Source organism: Schistocerca serialis, chromosome 4 (genome assembly GCF_023864345.2).
Source record: "Schistocerca serialis cubense isolate TAMUIC-IGC-003099 chromosome 4, iqSchSeri2.2, whole genome shotgun sequence".
NCBI lineage: Eukaryota > Metazoa > Arthropoda > Insecta > Orthoptera > Acrididae > Schistocerca > Schistocerca serialis.
The window spans coordinates 543504750-543521453 of NC_064641.1; the positions used below are offsets into that span (position 1 = coordinate 543504750).

Genomic DNA, 16704 nt, shown 5'->3' on the forward strand with positions numbered 1-16704 from the left:
ATACGAGCACGAAGGGTCTCTACATTTGGTACCGGGGTTGAGTAGACAAGAGCTTTCAAATGCCCCCATAAATGAAAGTCAAGAGGGTTGAGGTCAGGAGAGCGTGGAGGCCATGGAATTGGTCCGCCTCTACCAATCCATCGGTCACCGAATTTGTTGTTAAGAAGTGTGCAGACTGAAATGTGCAGGAGCTCCATCGTGCATGAACCACATGTTGTGTCGTACTTGTAAAGGCACATGTTCTAGCAGCACAGGTAGAGTGCCCCGTATGAAATCATGATAACGTGCTCCATTGAGCGTAGGTGGAAGAACATGGGGCCCAATCAAGACATCACCAACAATGCCTGCCCAAACTTTCACAGAAAATCTGTGTTGATGACGTGATTGCACAATTGCGTGCGGATTCTCATCAGCCCATACATGTTGATTGTAAAAATTTACAATTTGATCACGTTGGAATGAAGCCTCATCCGTAAAGAGAACATTTGCACTGCAATGAGTATTGACACATTGTCGGATGAACCATTCGCAGAAGTGTACCGTGGAGGCCAATCAGCTGCTGATAGTGCCTGCACACGCTGTACATGGTACGGAAACAACTCGTTCTCCCGTAGCACTCTCCATACAGTGACGTTGTCAACGTTACCTTGTACAGCAGCAACTTCTAACGCTGACATTAGCTTTATCGTCAACTGCACGAAGAATTGCCTCGCCCATTGCAGGTGTCCTAGTCGTTCTAGGTCTTCCCCAGTCGCGTGTCATAGACTGGAATGTTCCGTGCTCCCTAAGACGGCGATCAATTGCTTCGAACGTCTTCCTGTCGGGACACCTTCGTTCTGGAAATCTGTCTCGATACAAACGTACCGCGCCACGGCTATTGCCCCGTCCTAATCCATGCATCAAATGGGCATCTGCCAACTCCGCATTTGTAAACATTGCACTGACTGTAAATCCACGTTCGTGATGAAACTAACCTGTTGATGCTACGTACTGATGTGCTTGATCCTAGTACTGTAGAGCAATGAGTCGCATGTCAACACAAGCACCGAAGTCAACATTACCTTCCTTCAATTGGGCCAACTGGCAATGAATCGAGGACGTACAGAACATACTGACGATACTAAAATGAGCTCTAACATGGAAATTAAGCGATTCCGGACACATGTCCACATAACATCTTTTCTTTATTTGTATATGAGGAATGTTTCCTGAAAGTTTGACCGTACCTTTTTTGTAACACCCTGTATAAATGACCTGTGTGACAATCTGAGCAGTTATCTTAGGTTGTTCGCAGATGACGCTGTAATTTACCGTCTAGTAAGGTCATCCGAAGGTCAGTATCAGTTGCAAAGCGATTTAGAAAAGATTTCTGTATGGTGTGGCAGGTGGCAGTTGACGCTAAATAACGAAAAGTGTGAGGTGATCCACATGAGTTCTAAAAGAAATCCGTTGGAATTCGATTGCTCGATAAATAGTACAATTCTCAAGGCTGTCAATTCAACTAAGTACCTGGGTGTTAAAATTACGAACAACTTCAGTTGTAAAGACCACACAGATAATATTGTGGGGAAGGCGATCCAAAGGTTGCGTTTCATTGGCAGGACACTTAGAAGATGCAACAAGTCCACTAAAGAGACAGCTTACACTACACTCGTTCGTCCTCTGTTAGAATATTGCTTGACGGTGTGGGATCCTTACCAGGTGGGATTGACGGAGGTCATCGAAAGGGTGCAAAAAGGCAGCTCGTTTTGTATTATCACGTTATAGGGGAGAGAGTGTGGCAGATATGATACGCGAGTTGGGATAGAAGTCATTAAAGCAAAGACGTTTTTCGTCGCGGCGAGATCTATTTACGAAATTTCAGTCACCAACTTTCTCTTCCGAATGCGAAAATATTTTGTTAAGCCCAACCTACATAGGTAGGAATGATCACCAAAATAAAATAAGAGAAATCAGAGCTCGAACAGAAAGGTTTAGGTGTTCATTTTCCCCGCGCTGTTCGGGAGTGGAATGGTAGAGAGATAGTATGATTGTGGTTCGATGAACCCTCTGCCAAGCACTTAAATGTGAATTCCAGAGTAATCATGTAGATGTAGACGTAGAACAAGAACCTTGGGTCTCATGGCATCGTATCCTATCATGAATAGGTTATAACGAAACTACAGAATGGTTCTGTATTGAATGTAACGATTGTAAAATCACATAAACTGAACGGTCCAGACGAGCAAATGGTCTTTCTTTTCTGCACGAGGGGAGATCTGGCTGCTTATACGAGCTCAAAACGTAACAAGGCTGTTGTCAAGAAATATGTACTTTATGCACACATTAATGTATAATATATAATACTTAGAACGAACTCTCTCTACGTACGATGTACGGACTGCGTAAGTAAAAGTTCATTGTGTTTAAATCAAGATTGCCAAAGAAGCGATCGAAATAAGCGGACGCTCCCAGTGAATGAAAAGAAGCTCCCAGTGAGTGAAAAGAAAACTCTGTGAAATGTTCCCGTGGATGAAAAATGAACGTATTCACAGTGAACGACAGAGCAAAAATTCTTAGCAGTGATAAAGACTGCCGGCGTTGTGGCCGTGCGGTGCTAGGCGCTTAAGTCTGGAACCGCGTGACCGCTACGGTCGCAGGTTCGAATCCTGCCTCGGGCATGGATGTGTGTGATGTCCTTAGGTTAGTTAGGTTTAAGTATTCTAAGTTCTAGCTGTTAAGTCCCATAGCGCTCAGAGCCATTTGGACCATTTTTTTTATAAAGACTGTTTAGCGTATATACTTCTATTAGCTAAAGCCGGGTGAAATACACATTAACTGTGAAGTGCAAACTGTCGAACAATGAGCTTCGATTAAGGCAGTTCCCATAGTGCTGGGAGCCATTTGAACCATTTGATTAAGGCAGCAAGGCACGTGTTATTACGAAACATCCGAACGTTGAGACGACACGAGCACAAACATGAAAATGTAAACTCACTGTGCTTCCTCGCGTCCGTGTACAACGCTCTAGATAGTGAATATATGCAGCGCATGCAACTGAAAACGATGAAATGAAGTGTCTCGAAAGACTATGATTACAGCGAGAAGTCTACGCCCTGAGTGTTTAAAAGTACTAGGCCAGTGACGTTCAACACAACTCACACATAAATAGGTTTTGACATTACATGGATGGCTGCAGAATCAATGACTAACAATAACACCCTTTTCCAGCTATCATATTAACATCTGTGTGTGATGAGAAAGCTGATGCTCGTTAGACTGTTGTTTCATGTTCGCATACGCGGACAAGACGCGCCGACAATCATTCGCCAACGTCGCGAGGGGGCGTGGTTCGCTCCTAAGGCCAACACAACACGGCACTTCATCACTAGCTACCCGTCAACAGGGGGCGTGGTTTTGAACAACGCGCCACCACCCCAGTGACATCACTCGTCGAAGAGCCTCGATCTGCAATCTTACAAGATCGTTCAAATAAACTGTATTAATCAGAACTGTAAATAGAAAAAAATGTTGACTCTGTCCGATGAAGTGTTTTCAGAATTGTATTCTTGTAGAGGAAAATGATTTTTTAAATTTGCAAATATGTACTTATGAAATAATGGGTACAATTTACTAGTGAAAGACAGTTGCAAAACACAAAATACAATTTTATCAGATTGTAGTTGTTAAAACTAAATGTTTATGTCTTCATTAATGTAGTCTGAGAGTATGCTAACATAAACTTTCACTTGTGTTTAGACGCAGTATCACTTTCTTGAGAAAGTTTGAAGACTCCGCGCGGGATTTTTAGACCTTGGTTTTTCCCGCGCCTGTAACTCACATGGGGGGGGGGGGAGGGGGGGGTATAAGCCATGATTTGTTGTTCACTATAACCAAGCTGTTCTCATTTGAAAAAAAAATGATGTGCTAGTAGTAGATAAAATAATGCCCATACTATCTGTTGTTATCAGATGATGTTTGTCAGGTATTGTTTAGTGCAAGTGGTAAAACATGAGATTCAGTGTTAAATGGTTGGAATGTCTCTACACAAACAAAACTTTGGTCCAGTCATCCCAGGAGGCCATTGTACCGATGCCTGGTGATGACATTAAATAAAGCGAACATTTTTATTTACTGAAATGTTTTCGATTATGCGCAAATACTATCACAGAGGCGTGCGTAAAGAAAAAAGGAACTAAAATTAATTCGAGAAAAATGTCGATAAAATAACATAGAAATTGTGTACTAATAAAGAAACCCTTCGTTCTGAGTAGTCAGAATTAAAAGATTTTATTTGTTAATAATTGTACAAGGACAAAGAATTCACTTTTAGATTTCTCTTGTTCTGGAATGCACGCAACGGTCAGCCATTGAACATTGTAAGTCTGTATTAATTTCATGACTGTTAAAATATATTACAGAAACAGTTGTTAATGTTTCATTTAAGTTGACAGTCCTTTCCCAGTGACTGCAGCAGCACGAAAGATCACGCCAATAAACGTCATTATTGGCCGCCGTTATCTGCCTTAACATTTCTTTTAATACTTTCAAAGCATATCTCAGGCGCTTACGCCTGAGAGTCTATAAATAATGTCTCTTTGACAGGCCGTATATGAACAAATTAGTAACTTTAAAGCATTTGCATCATTTATCGTAATTTGTGGACTATCAGTTCTTTGATTCAAATAGGGCACTTCACGGCGATCGATTACCATTTCAAAGACAATATTTTAAGGTAAAAAATAATAAATACTTTACGTTTCCTTACGAACAGACAACAATATTTCGCCACGCGACACCCACGAACAATAATATTTTCTCATGTTTAAGTTTACCTAAAATGCCCTGGGACGTTTAACTTTCGATAGATCGCGTAAACATTTTACGTGCAATATTTTTAGGTGCCTCACGCCTCGCATCGGTAGGAAGACTGTGCGCCGTTATTTAAAACAAAAGCTATTTTAACTAAATAATAAGACCATATTTCAGTATATCGCCCCCATTTGTAACTGGAATTCTATCCTTTACTGTAATATATATTTCACTACAGAACTTTCCAGTACAATTTTCCCTCTTTAGGATAGATGCTATAAAACCAGAACATTTAAGGCACATTTACAACATCAACATATTTTACATTCAAGAATATAAGATGCAAACAAGCGTCTCTGGCTGCAGAGATAATACTACAGTATTCCCTGAAACTGCAAACAGGTAATAATTGGCAATATTCAGGTGTCAGGAAGGTGAAATACACGAGTAATTAAAGATTTTAATACTTTTTCTATTCCAAGTACTCGTCACTATCACATTAGGGATGTATTATTACTTTCAGTGGTTCACAATAATCATGAAAATTGATTCTTTTCATGTTCATGTGTACATTTAAAACCCCAGAATGAACAGAATGTGTTTTTGTATGTATGAGTTAGTATTACCTGTTTTACCACCGAGTCTGCTTATGTCCCACAAGTTACCATTCTGTTTGTTTTTATTTTTTACAGATGCTTTTAGCAAATCTTGGTAATTACTACTGTTTCTTTTTGTGAAATTGCTCTCCCGTAAAATTTATCTCGTCGTGATCTTCAGTTAAGATTGATTCTGCTCCTTCTGAGCTATTTAACTCGTTCCAAAGATGTTCTGTCTTTCCACTATTCTAAACAAAACACTTGTGTCAGAATAATCTGTTACACGGTTTCTAGGAAAACAGGTTCCTTACTGTTATACAATTACTGCACCTAGGTGTAGCAACACAAGTTAATGAAACAGTAGTAACTATAATTCTTTGAAAAGAATAAAACACTGATATATTTTTGGTCACTAAAATGTAGTTAAAAGTAGTAGCATCAAAATATTCATTAAATCCATTGTTGTCGTTTAAAATGATGCCTCAGAATCGCCGAAGATGATAAATAAACCGTACTGCATTGAGTATGAAAGAATCGCACCATTATAGCTTGAGTAATTTTGTGGCGCTTTATGTTCGGAGGTAGCATTCGAATAGGTGAACTGAATTGTGGAATGCCTGTGCATTGGTGGGACACTGGATACGAAAGTGTGTTAGCTGGATGACGTTGGAGGATGCAAGGTGGCTTATAAATATGGACAGAATTGAATAGGAAAAGGAGAGACAGGGGCATAAATCTGTCCTAATGTGGGAAGACTGGGTTACAGCTGATCTCGTGGTGTGTATGTAAGTCTGTCAAAGATGCATTGGAGGAAAAAAGAACCATAGAAACGGTTTTAGAAAGTGTTTATATTGATGTGCCACCGTAACAGAATTGTGTTTTGCGAAGAAGCGATCTCACCAAAAAAAAAATCGTTCAAATGTCTCTGAGCGCTATGGGACTGAGGTCATCAGTCCCCTAGAACTTAGAACTACTTAAACCTAACTAACCTAAGGACATCACACACATCCATGCCCGAGGCAGGATTCGAACCTGCAACCGTAGCGGTGGCGCGGTTCCAGACTGAAGCGCCTAGAACCGCTCGGCCACACCGGCGGCGATCTCACAAAAGATTGCAAGGGCGGGAAATCAGTGATATTTAATGAGATGCGTTGTATTGCGTTGGTAAGAAGGTGAAAGCAAAACTTTGTTTGGAGACAGAGATACAGCTGAGAGTTATGCTTGACTAATGCATTTGAGCATCGTATATAGATGACTGCGAGTTTATAGTCGTGTGACACTTGACAGTGTTTTCTTAATGACATTAGCGGAGTGTTTTCCTGAAAGCGAGGCGCTTTGCAGCTAGCAGTAACACACATTAATAGCTGCCACCGCCATCTGTCAGGCCGAGTCATAACTTTTATCGCTACTAACTCCTTGTATTGTCGCCAGATGGGAGTCTCCTCCAGTCGGAGGCACTCATCTTGTAACCACGGCAGTAAGCAGGAAAGATAAAAAGGCTAGCAGAAAGTAATGCTTAATTCGAGTCTATCGTGGCAGAACTTACGCTTACGCCAGGCAGGCTCGGGCCTAGGGCGCCGTGACAGTTGTTGGCGCTTTGTATTTTCGGTAAACATGCATACACATATAAGGCAGAAGAATAGCGCTTTGGCTCATCGTCGAGTCCAGTCGGTGGCCCCAGACGCTGTGTCTCACATCTATTCGTGTAAATCTGACACTGCTTTGGTTGTCGGTTGTCATATTTGAGCTTGTTAGCTTTTATTCTTGGAGTATAAAATGAGAGAAAAGTTACTAAAATCTTGAAAATATAAATTGGAACTGCTCGATCGTGATATGTTACCACCATTTAAGCAGAGCGTCAAATACGGTGGAATTTGTGGCAACAGTGGACGTGGAGTTGGGAGTACAAGTGACGTTGTTATAGTAGTTAATAACGAAGAGGCATTTTAAGGCTAAAAGACTTTTTGGTAATAACGCTTATTTTGCCAGTTAATGTTTATGTAGATGATTTTACATTGAGATATATTTAACTCTCTTTTCTTTCTATGAATAGAGCACATCGGTCTGATTTGTTTCGTTATTATTCCAATGGGCAAATGGCCTTTGCTTTCACTCCTACGTACTCCTCCCTGAACGAAATGTGACACCAGTTAAAATGAGCCAGCACAAAGGTAACTGTAAATAGACAGACAACTTTAAGGTGCAAAGTCTACAATGTGATTCTTTTAACCCTTTGAACCCCAACGGTTTCTGCCTAAAACTATCAGTTCAATACATGTAAGTGCCTTAGCACCGAGATTGTGCTGTGAGACTGTAGGTGACTGAGACATGTATTTTTATAACGGCCTTATTAAGGATATTGAGGAGCTCATTGACAGTGATAGTAAGTATATCTAAGTTATCGTAAAGTAAATTTGAGCTTGTGCTACTGCTGGTAGTTGTATTACAAAATGTACTAAATTTTAGGACCATTTTTGCGTGTTTTAGGTGTTACATGTTCATGGAAGTTTCAAGGTGTGGGATTTTGTCTAGGAAAAATGCAAATTCGCTTTCAAGTATATTGCATGAAATGATGGGTGGTTGAAAATTGTATGTCCCAGTGATTCCAAAGTGGAACTACCTCTTTAAAACAACTGATTATTTACCTTTTGGCAATTTCATGTTATACTCGTTGCTTACTATGATAATAAAGATTAATTTCGTGAAAAATTTTATATTTATATTCCAAAGGGCAACCACCTCCTTAAAAAAGATATTGCTCCTTTTTTTCCAATTTCCTCTTGTATTCCATGCTTACTATAATAATAAATGTTAAACGTGACAAAATTTTTTAAATTATATTTTTTCCATAGATTCGGTAAGTCGAATTCTAAGAAGTGACTATCATTAATTTATTTGTAGGTGCGGGGTGTCCAAGACAGAGTTATTGCCGATTATGTTCACGTAGATTGGATGGGTAGTGTTTTACACGTAAGAATTGGTTTTGAATAGGCAAACGTGATCATTGCGGGGAAGAAGTATTCTGCAGGCTGAAATAATTATTTGTGGTTGATGTATAATGCTGAAGTAGTAGTAGCAGCCAAGTATTCATATGATAGTATGGATTTACTGAAATGATAATATCGGAATTTTTTCGATTAAATCAGTGATGTGTTGATAGTTGGCACTCCTAGAGGTAATGAAGTTGTTGCCATTTGTTGCTGTAATTTAGCTTGTTTTTGTGATACCTGGAGCGAGGTATTGACTCGAGTGCGTATTGTATAGATTTTGGGCCCTAAAAGCTTACAGTGGAAACATCTTGGCTTGGTACTTCTAAATTCACCATTAAGTATTCACGTAGGTCTTACCTGTTGCCGTAATATAAAGTAAGTCGTGTTAGGAACCATTGAAACTGATAGCATGTTGCAAAACTTTCATTTATTTATTAGCATGAATGAGTGATCTTCTTGAAGTAGGGAATGTAGTCGGACACGTCAGGCCAACTCCGGAAGATGCAAAACTTTTCATTATTATCCATCTCAAGAGGCGGTGGCTCATGGACTTTTTGTTTCACTGCTTTTTCTCATTTTTGTGACGCTTCTTTACCATTGTCTGCACAGTTGCGCTGACACTGTGTTCCGGATGGCGCAGTGGTTAACCCATATGCCTAGTAAGCAGGAAAATTTGAGGTCGAATCCCAGGGTCGTACACATTTACACTTGTCGTCAGTGATTCCTTGTAATGTACCAAAAAACATACACCACACTTTCTTATAAAATGAATTAGTTGCAACAAGTTGCTTGTAAAGGCGTATATTTTCCTCTATGATTTTTCAAGGTGCTCAGCAGTACATCTTCAGATATTAATATCTGTTTACGTGTCATCAAGATTGTTTCTTTACTAAAGGCGTTACAGATTTCTATTTTTTAACACGGATATAGTAAAATGTAAGCAAAGAAACCACATTCAAGGCAGGTACAAAAATAAAAACGCCTGAAGACGGGGTGAAATGAATGTAACCTCAAAAGGGAGTCTCGAGGCATAATTCCTTGACCACGCGTGTCGTGAAAGATATTCCATTCATATCGCTGCGTTGCCCCACAAACATTAACGTCACCGACGTCACAGTTTTGAGTTGATGCGCTAGGAGCGCTGCTGTCGCGTCATGACAAGGCAGCCCGCGAGCTTAAATAAGTATGTAAGCATGGCATCTGGGCCACCAAAGGCTGTTCATGTCCGCACTAGACTTCCTTATTGTCCTAAAATTAAATTAAAAATAGTTCCCACCCCAGGGATTCGATCAAGGTTTTTTGGAGGTTTAGTCTGTGAAGCCAAAAAAAATTTAAGATCGTCCCCCCAGTTCCATTGCAAGCCCTCCTAGTTATTGGCTGAAGAGCGTTCAGCTCAATGATCGGTAGGATTTGGAACCACACGCTCAACCCTCTGCGGTAGAGGAGATACCAGGGAAACTAGTTATCTCGCTACACATGTGAAGCAAGCTATGGCCTTCACTGCCCTACAGGTACTCATGAAAGGTCTCTATTGGAGTACTCTTGTCTGTGACACCCGAATGTGATAATAATATTGAAGTGAACTAAAACGAAACTAATATATTATAAACGGTGAATGTCTCTGATTGGCTTTATAAGAGCCACCTCATCGAACATAAGTGCAGCTAAAATGGGTTCTGAACTACGTTGAACCTCATCTGCTAATTTTTTTAAGCTTTCTTCTGTAAATCTAGGACTGCCATTTACTGTAGTTGCCCACCTGCGGAGTGTTCGAGGATGGGGTAACTAAACAAACTTCCTCAAATAATTATAAGCTTTGGAGGAGTAAAAATTGAGTGTAAGGGCAAACTGTATTATTTCTTTAGGATATTCAGGAATTGAACATTTGTTTTGCATTGCAGAAAGTTGCTTCAGAATATCACTGTTTTTGCCACATCCTATCGCTTCAGAAGCACAGTCTTGAAGTCTCTTAATTAGGCCTACAACCACTGTTTTATATGTCACAATTTGTTTCTTCTTTCTTTAAACACTTTGCCTTGCATGTTTCGCTTGCTTCCTCAGTTTCTCGGTCCTTTTCTGTAGTGCCTCATAACTCTGTTTCAATTTTTTGGTGCTAGGCAAACAATAAGAATGATCTTTATGATCATTCTGATTCACTCTTTCACCTACAAAAATGAAGTATTATCATTAAGCTTTATTTTTCTTTAAACATACATTGTTTAATAGTAAAATTCACACATAACTCATATAGCAAATAAATAACAGCAAACTATTTCATCTGGTTCATTTGATAAGGAAGCTGATTCTTCACTGATAGGCCGTTTCCTTGGTTGTCTCTATACTATAGTTGTTTTCTGCAGATGGTCAGGAAACGTAAATATTATCGGTACTGCATTTGCCAGAAGTCACCTATTCTCATTTGTACTATACATGTATCTATCTTCAAAGAGAAACGAGCAAATGTAGCTATATTCAGTTGGCTGCCACTTACCTCGCCTCATATTGGCTACCCACCGACTTAACAGCTCTTTCTTTTTCAGAGGAAATCTAAAAATAAAGAAACGTGTATTCAGTAGCTTATTTACATTTTGTATACAGCTTAAACACGAAAATGATGCACAAGAAACTAAGTACAACACGCATTTAGATACTCACCTGAAATATGATATTCTAGTTGTTTTATCACTTCTATTAGCGCAATTGCACACTGCACATACACTGCGCATGATTCGCGATCGGTCAATAACACTTTTAAAACAAATTACAACCTGAAAACTGATTTTCTAACGCCAGTACTATACACCAAATGTAAATATACTGAGATGTAGACGTTTCAAAAAATGGCGGCTGGTGTTGCTTTTTGCTGCCGCTGGGAGCGCTCTTACCTCACAGACAGCCACTCTATGTAGTTTATATACCTCCTTGGTGTTGGAGTAAGAAAGGGAGTGTGAGCGAAAGAGGATGGAGTAGGCAGTTTTTGTGGTGTGCTCTGTGAAGCCACCAGGTGTTAGATTAATGTAGGAATTACATGTAAGCAGAAGTCTTCTCTCAAGTGAGGTAAAGATATTAAATATTTATGACTTTCATTTTACCAGCGTGTTAGTATAGATGAGTTGGCTGATAATTTGAAATTGTTGAGTAACCCCAGAATGGAAGCAAACTGATTTGATGAAAAGGCTGGTTAGATATTTCCCTTTTTTAATGCTTCTAAGATTTGTTAACACAGGCATATGTAATTTGATGATTCATATTTATGACTTTTTAGCGAGGTTAGATAATACTTGCTATATTAATCTCGTTGTTCGTCAGTGAGTTAGTAAAAATGATGTAATTTTTTGAGTAATGTAATTTCAGTTGTCAGATGTTTTGGCAAGCCCACCGTAACTAGGAATACAATTTTACCAACAAAAAAAAACTATGTTAGTAATTCACTACAGTCGGTACCGCCTCCCTGTCCAGGTCATAATTACGTTTTTCAAACACGAATTTTTCTTGAATGTTTTCTGTTATTAGCTAAAAGAATTTCATTTACATTCCATAGTATTACGGTCAGCATTGCACACCGCTGAGCCTGTAGCTAGCGTATTTATATTTTTATGAGACACCAAAATACACTCCTGGAAATTGAAATAAGAACACCGTGAATACATTGTCCCAGGAAGGGGAAACTTTATTGACACATTCCTGGGGTCAGATACATCACATGATCACACTGACAGAACCACAGGCACATAGACACAGGCAACAGAGCATGCACAATGTCGGCACTAGTACAGTGTATATCCACCTTTCGCAGCAATGCAGGCTGCTATTCTCCCATGGAGACGATCGTAGAGATTCTGAATGTAGTCCTGTGGAACGGCTTGCCATGCCATTTCCACCTGGCGCCTCAGTTGGACCAGCGTTCGTGCTGGACGTGCAGACCGCGTGAGACGACGCTTCATCCAGTCCCAAACATGCTCAATGGGGGACAGATCCGGAGATCTTGCTGGCCAGGGTAGTTGACTTACACCTTCTAGAGCACGTTGGGTGGCACGGGATACATGCGGACGTGCATTGTCCTGTTGGAACAGCAAGTTCCCTTGCCGGTCTAGGAATGGTAGAACGATGGGTTCGATGACGGTTTGGATGTACCGTGCACTATTCAGTGTCCCCTCGACGATCACCAGTGGTGTACGGCCAGTGTAGGAGATCGCTCCCCACACCATGATGCCGGGTGTTGGCCCTGTGTGCCTCGGTCGTATGCAGTCCTGATTGTGGCGCTCACCTGCACGGCGCCAAACACGCATACGACCATCATTGGCACCAAGGCAGAAGCGACTCTCATCGCTGAAGACGACACGTCTCCATTCGTCCCTCCATTCACGCCTGTCGCGACACCACTGGAGGCGGGCTGCACGATGTTGGGGCGTGAGCGGAAGACGGCCTAACGGTGTGCGGGACCGTAGCCCAGCTTCATGGAGACGGTTGCGAATGGTCCTCGCCGATACCCCAGGAGCAACAGTGTCCCTAATTTGCTGGGAAGTGGCGGTGCGGTCCCCTACGGCACTGCGTAGGATCCTACGGTCTTGGCGTGCATCCATGCGTCGCTGCGGTCCGGTCCCAGGTCGACGGGCACGTGCACCTTCCGCCGACCACTGGCGACAACATCGATGTACTGTGGAGACCTCACGCCCCACGTGTGGAGCAATTCGGCAGTACGTCCACCCGGCCTCCCGCATGCCCACTATACGCCCTCGCTCAAAGTCCGTCAACTGCACATACGGTTCACGTCCACGCTGTCGCGGCATGCTACCAGTGTTAAAGACTGCGATGGAGCTCCGTATGCCACGGCAAACTGGCTGACACTGACGGCGGCGGTGCACAAATGCTGCGCAGCTAGCGCCATTCGACGGCCAACACCGCGGTTCCTGGTGTGTCCGCTGTGCCGTGCGTGTGATCATTGCTTGTACAGCCCTCTCGCAGTGTCCGGAGCAAGTATGGTGGGTCTGACACACCGGTGTCAATGTGTTCTTTTTTCCGTTTCCAGGAGTGTATATCACGTTCCATCGTTGCAGTTTTAGATGTAAGGCAATTTTATTTATTTGTTATGTGCAAACGGCCGCTGTGGCCGAGCGGTTCTAGCCGCCTCAGTCCCGAACCGCGCTGCTGCTACGGTCGCAGGTTCGAATCATGTCTCGGGCATGGATGTGTGTGATGTTTTTAGGTTAGTTAGGTTTAAGGAGTTCTAAGTCTAGGGGACTGATGATCTCAAATGTTAAGTCCCATAGTGCTCAGAGCCATTTGAACCATTTTTTATGTGCACAGGAACGAGAGTTATCAGTTTTGAACAGGGCCAAAGGATTCAGTGCCTAAGAGGCTGAATGTATTTTTCAGTGACTGTATCTCTTTATTGGTACTGGGAATTGCATTGTCCAATCAGATCGTATAAAGTTTTACTAACAGTAACACAGAATAAGCACACCACTTGCAGTTACAACACGCTACACGATAACACCAATAATGTATCCAATCTTCAGTCACGTATTCATTCAATGTACCACAAAACAGATCAAGTAAGGCAATTTAATTTATTTTTTATGTGAACACGCACTGACTTAAGCACCGCAAAGAAATTTTTTTTTAAAAAAGTTACACCCGCAGTTATATACACACGCATTAGGCCTCTATATTTTGATCCCAGGAACAAAATAAGTATAGGCCATTTCCTTGTAGGATGTGTCATTCTATGAAGGTTTCATATGTTTCCAAGACAAATGCCTCAAGTGGAATTCGGCCTCACGTTACCCTCATATGGGAAATACCTCTGCACTGTTCCAAGCTCTGTAGAGGTGAAAAGCAGAGAATTCTAAAATGCGCTGTATATCAGAGTGCCATATACTTCATAACAATAAATATTAAAATAAGCACAAGAAGAAGAAGAAGAAGAAGAACGAACGAACGAACTTTATTTAGACACTTCTGCCGGAAGAGTGAATGCAAATAGGCTGCATTCCGTAAGACGTGCACAATGATGTTCTCTTAACACCACAATAACAATCAGGAGCCTCTAATTAGCAGCTGACTAGGTCCAATGTCGAGTCCTCATATCGACTAAGCATAAACATAAGTGCACGTGCACGTGCTGTGGGTATTCTTTGGAGCAATCTTCACCTGAAAAGCCGCAGTAATTTAGTCACTTCCAATTGCCATCACGCAAAGACAACATTCTTCAGCTGTCGGAGAGGTTTCGCTTCTACTTAAAATACTGAAAATAAGCTCGCCTAAGGAAGAGAGATTAACCAACATAGGCATGGACCTATTTTAGTATAGCTTTGGTAGCATTCAGTAAAGGTGCTGAAAAGCGTCCTCCAGTTGTTTGTCTGATTAGCTTCATGGGTTACCAATTTCTACCAGCACAGACGTGTAAGAGGACGTGCTGAAAACTAAGACCTACGAATTTTTTTATGTGATAATTCTTAAAGTTTTGCAAATAGAGCAAACCGGATCTTTACTTTCATGGCTACCCAGTTATTTCTCAACACGGTGACCCTGGCGACCAACACATTTCTCCCAGTCAGAGACCAGCCACTGTACCAGAGATCTGTGAGTGGGTCGCAATGTGCCGGAGAAACGAAACGAAAAAAGTGGTCAACAGGGATCACGTCCAAATCTAAATTCACCGATACTACCGAAATACTTGCACTGGCCAGGCTCTGAGACGGTTGTGATAGTCAGGCAGGCATAACAATTACTGGTACACCCTTGGCACTGTAATGAGCAATCACGTGGGAGCGTGTACACAAACATTCAGTACAATAAAGTTCCTCGCGAATATACAAAGGTAATGAAATTGTTAATGTGGTGAGAAACAATTAAAACTTCTCCTCAGTGACGGAAAAATCAAACGATGCTTCATCGAATCTGTATAGTCTCCATTTTTGGTTCAAGGCAGCCACCCAAGCGACTTAACTGATGAGATCATCAGTCCCCAAGAACTTAGAACTACTTAAACCTAACTAACCTAACGACATCACACACGTCCATGCTCGAGGCATGATTCGATCCTGTGACCGTAGCGGTCGCGCGGTTCCACACTGTACCGCCTAGAACCGCTCGGCCAATCCGACCGGCCACAGTTGTCTCCTTTAATATCATTGGGTTACAAAAAGTCACGAGTCCCGGTTGGCCGATGCTAGCCTAAATGTACATTTTTTTTCACGGTGACACCACGAGGAGAAATAAGAGAAGTTTTAGGGCACTCTGACGCTGGTCTGCAACTCTGGAGGTTGTTTCGATAAGTTCTGCTCCGCTTGGGTGGCTGCCTTGAACCAAAAATGGAGGCTATACAGATTCGATGAAGCATCGTTTGATTTTTCCGTCACTGAGGAGAAGTTTTAATTGTGCTTCGACGACCAATCCACCTGTCATGAAATATGCTATTCAATACCGCTTCAACCGCACGCGAGCTATGTGCCGGACCTCCATCATGTTAGAAGTACATTGCCATTCTGTCATACAGTGAAACATCTTGTAGTAACATCGGTAGAACATTACGTAGGAAATCAGCATACATTGAACCATTTAGATTGCCATCGATAAAATGGGGCCCCATTATCCTTCCTCCCATAATGGCGCATCGTACGTTAACCCGCCAAGGTCGCTGATGTTCCACTTGTCGCAGCCATCGTGGATTTTCCGTTGCCCAATAGTGCATATTAAGCCGGTTTACGTTACCGCTGTTAGTGAATGACGCTTCGTCGCTAAGTAGAACGCGTGCAAAAAATCTGTCATCGTCCCGTAATTTCTTTTGTGCCCAGTGGCAGAACTCAACACGACGTTCAAAGTCGTCGCCATGTAATTCCTGGTGCATAGAAATATGGTACGGGCGCAATAGATGTTGATGTAGATTCTCGATTCGCGTGCAATTTGTCTGCCACTGACGCGCGGATTAGCCGCGACAGCAGCTAAAACACCTACTTGGGCATCATCATTTGTTGCAGGTCGTGGTAGACGTTTCACATGTGGCTGAACACTTCCTGTTTCCTTAAATAAAGTAACTATCCGGCGAACGGTCCGGGCACTTGGTTGATGTCGTCCAGGATAACGAGCAGCATACATAGCACACTCCCGTTGGGCATTTTGTTCACAATAGCCATACATCAACTCGATATCGACCTTTTGCGCAATTGGCAAACGGTACATTTTAACACGGGTAATGTGTCATGAAGCAAATACCGTCCGCACTGGCGGAATGTTACGTGATACCACGTACTTACACGTTTGTGACTACTACAGTGCCACGTATCACAAAGCGAAAAAAGTGATCCAACTAAAACATTCATATT

At 41.8% G+C, this 16704-nt stretch overlaps 1 protein-coding gene across 1 annotated transcript in view; it reads right to left on the reverse strand.

The window, feature by feature from the left end:
* The window catches only part of LOC126475263 (peritrophin-1-like), a 276824-nt gene that overhangs the window by 244674 nt on the left and 15446 nt on the right, over positions 1-16704 (reverse strand). The window contains exon 2 of the mRNA XM_050102978.1: positions 10869-10924. Coding sequence (XP_049958935.1) covers positions 10869-10878 — 10 coding nt within the window. The 5' untranslated portion in view covers positions 10879-10924. The remainder of the gene's footprint in view (positions 1-10868; positions 10925-16704) is intronic.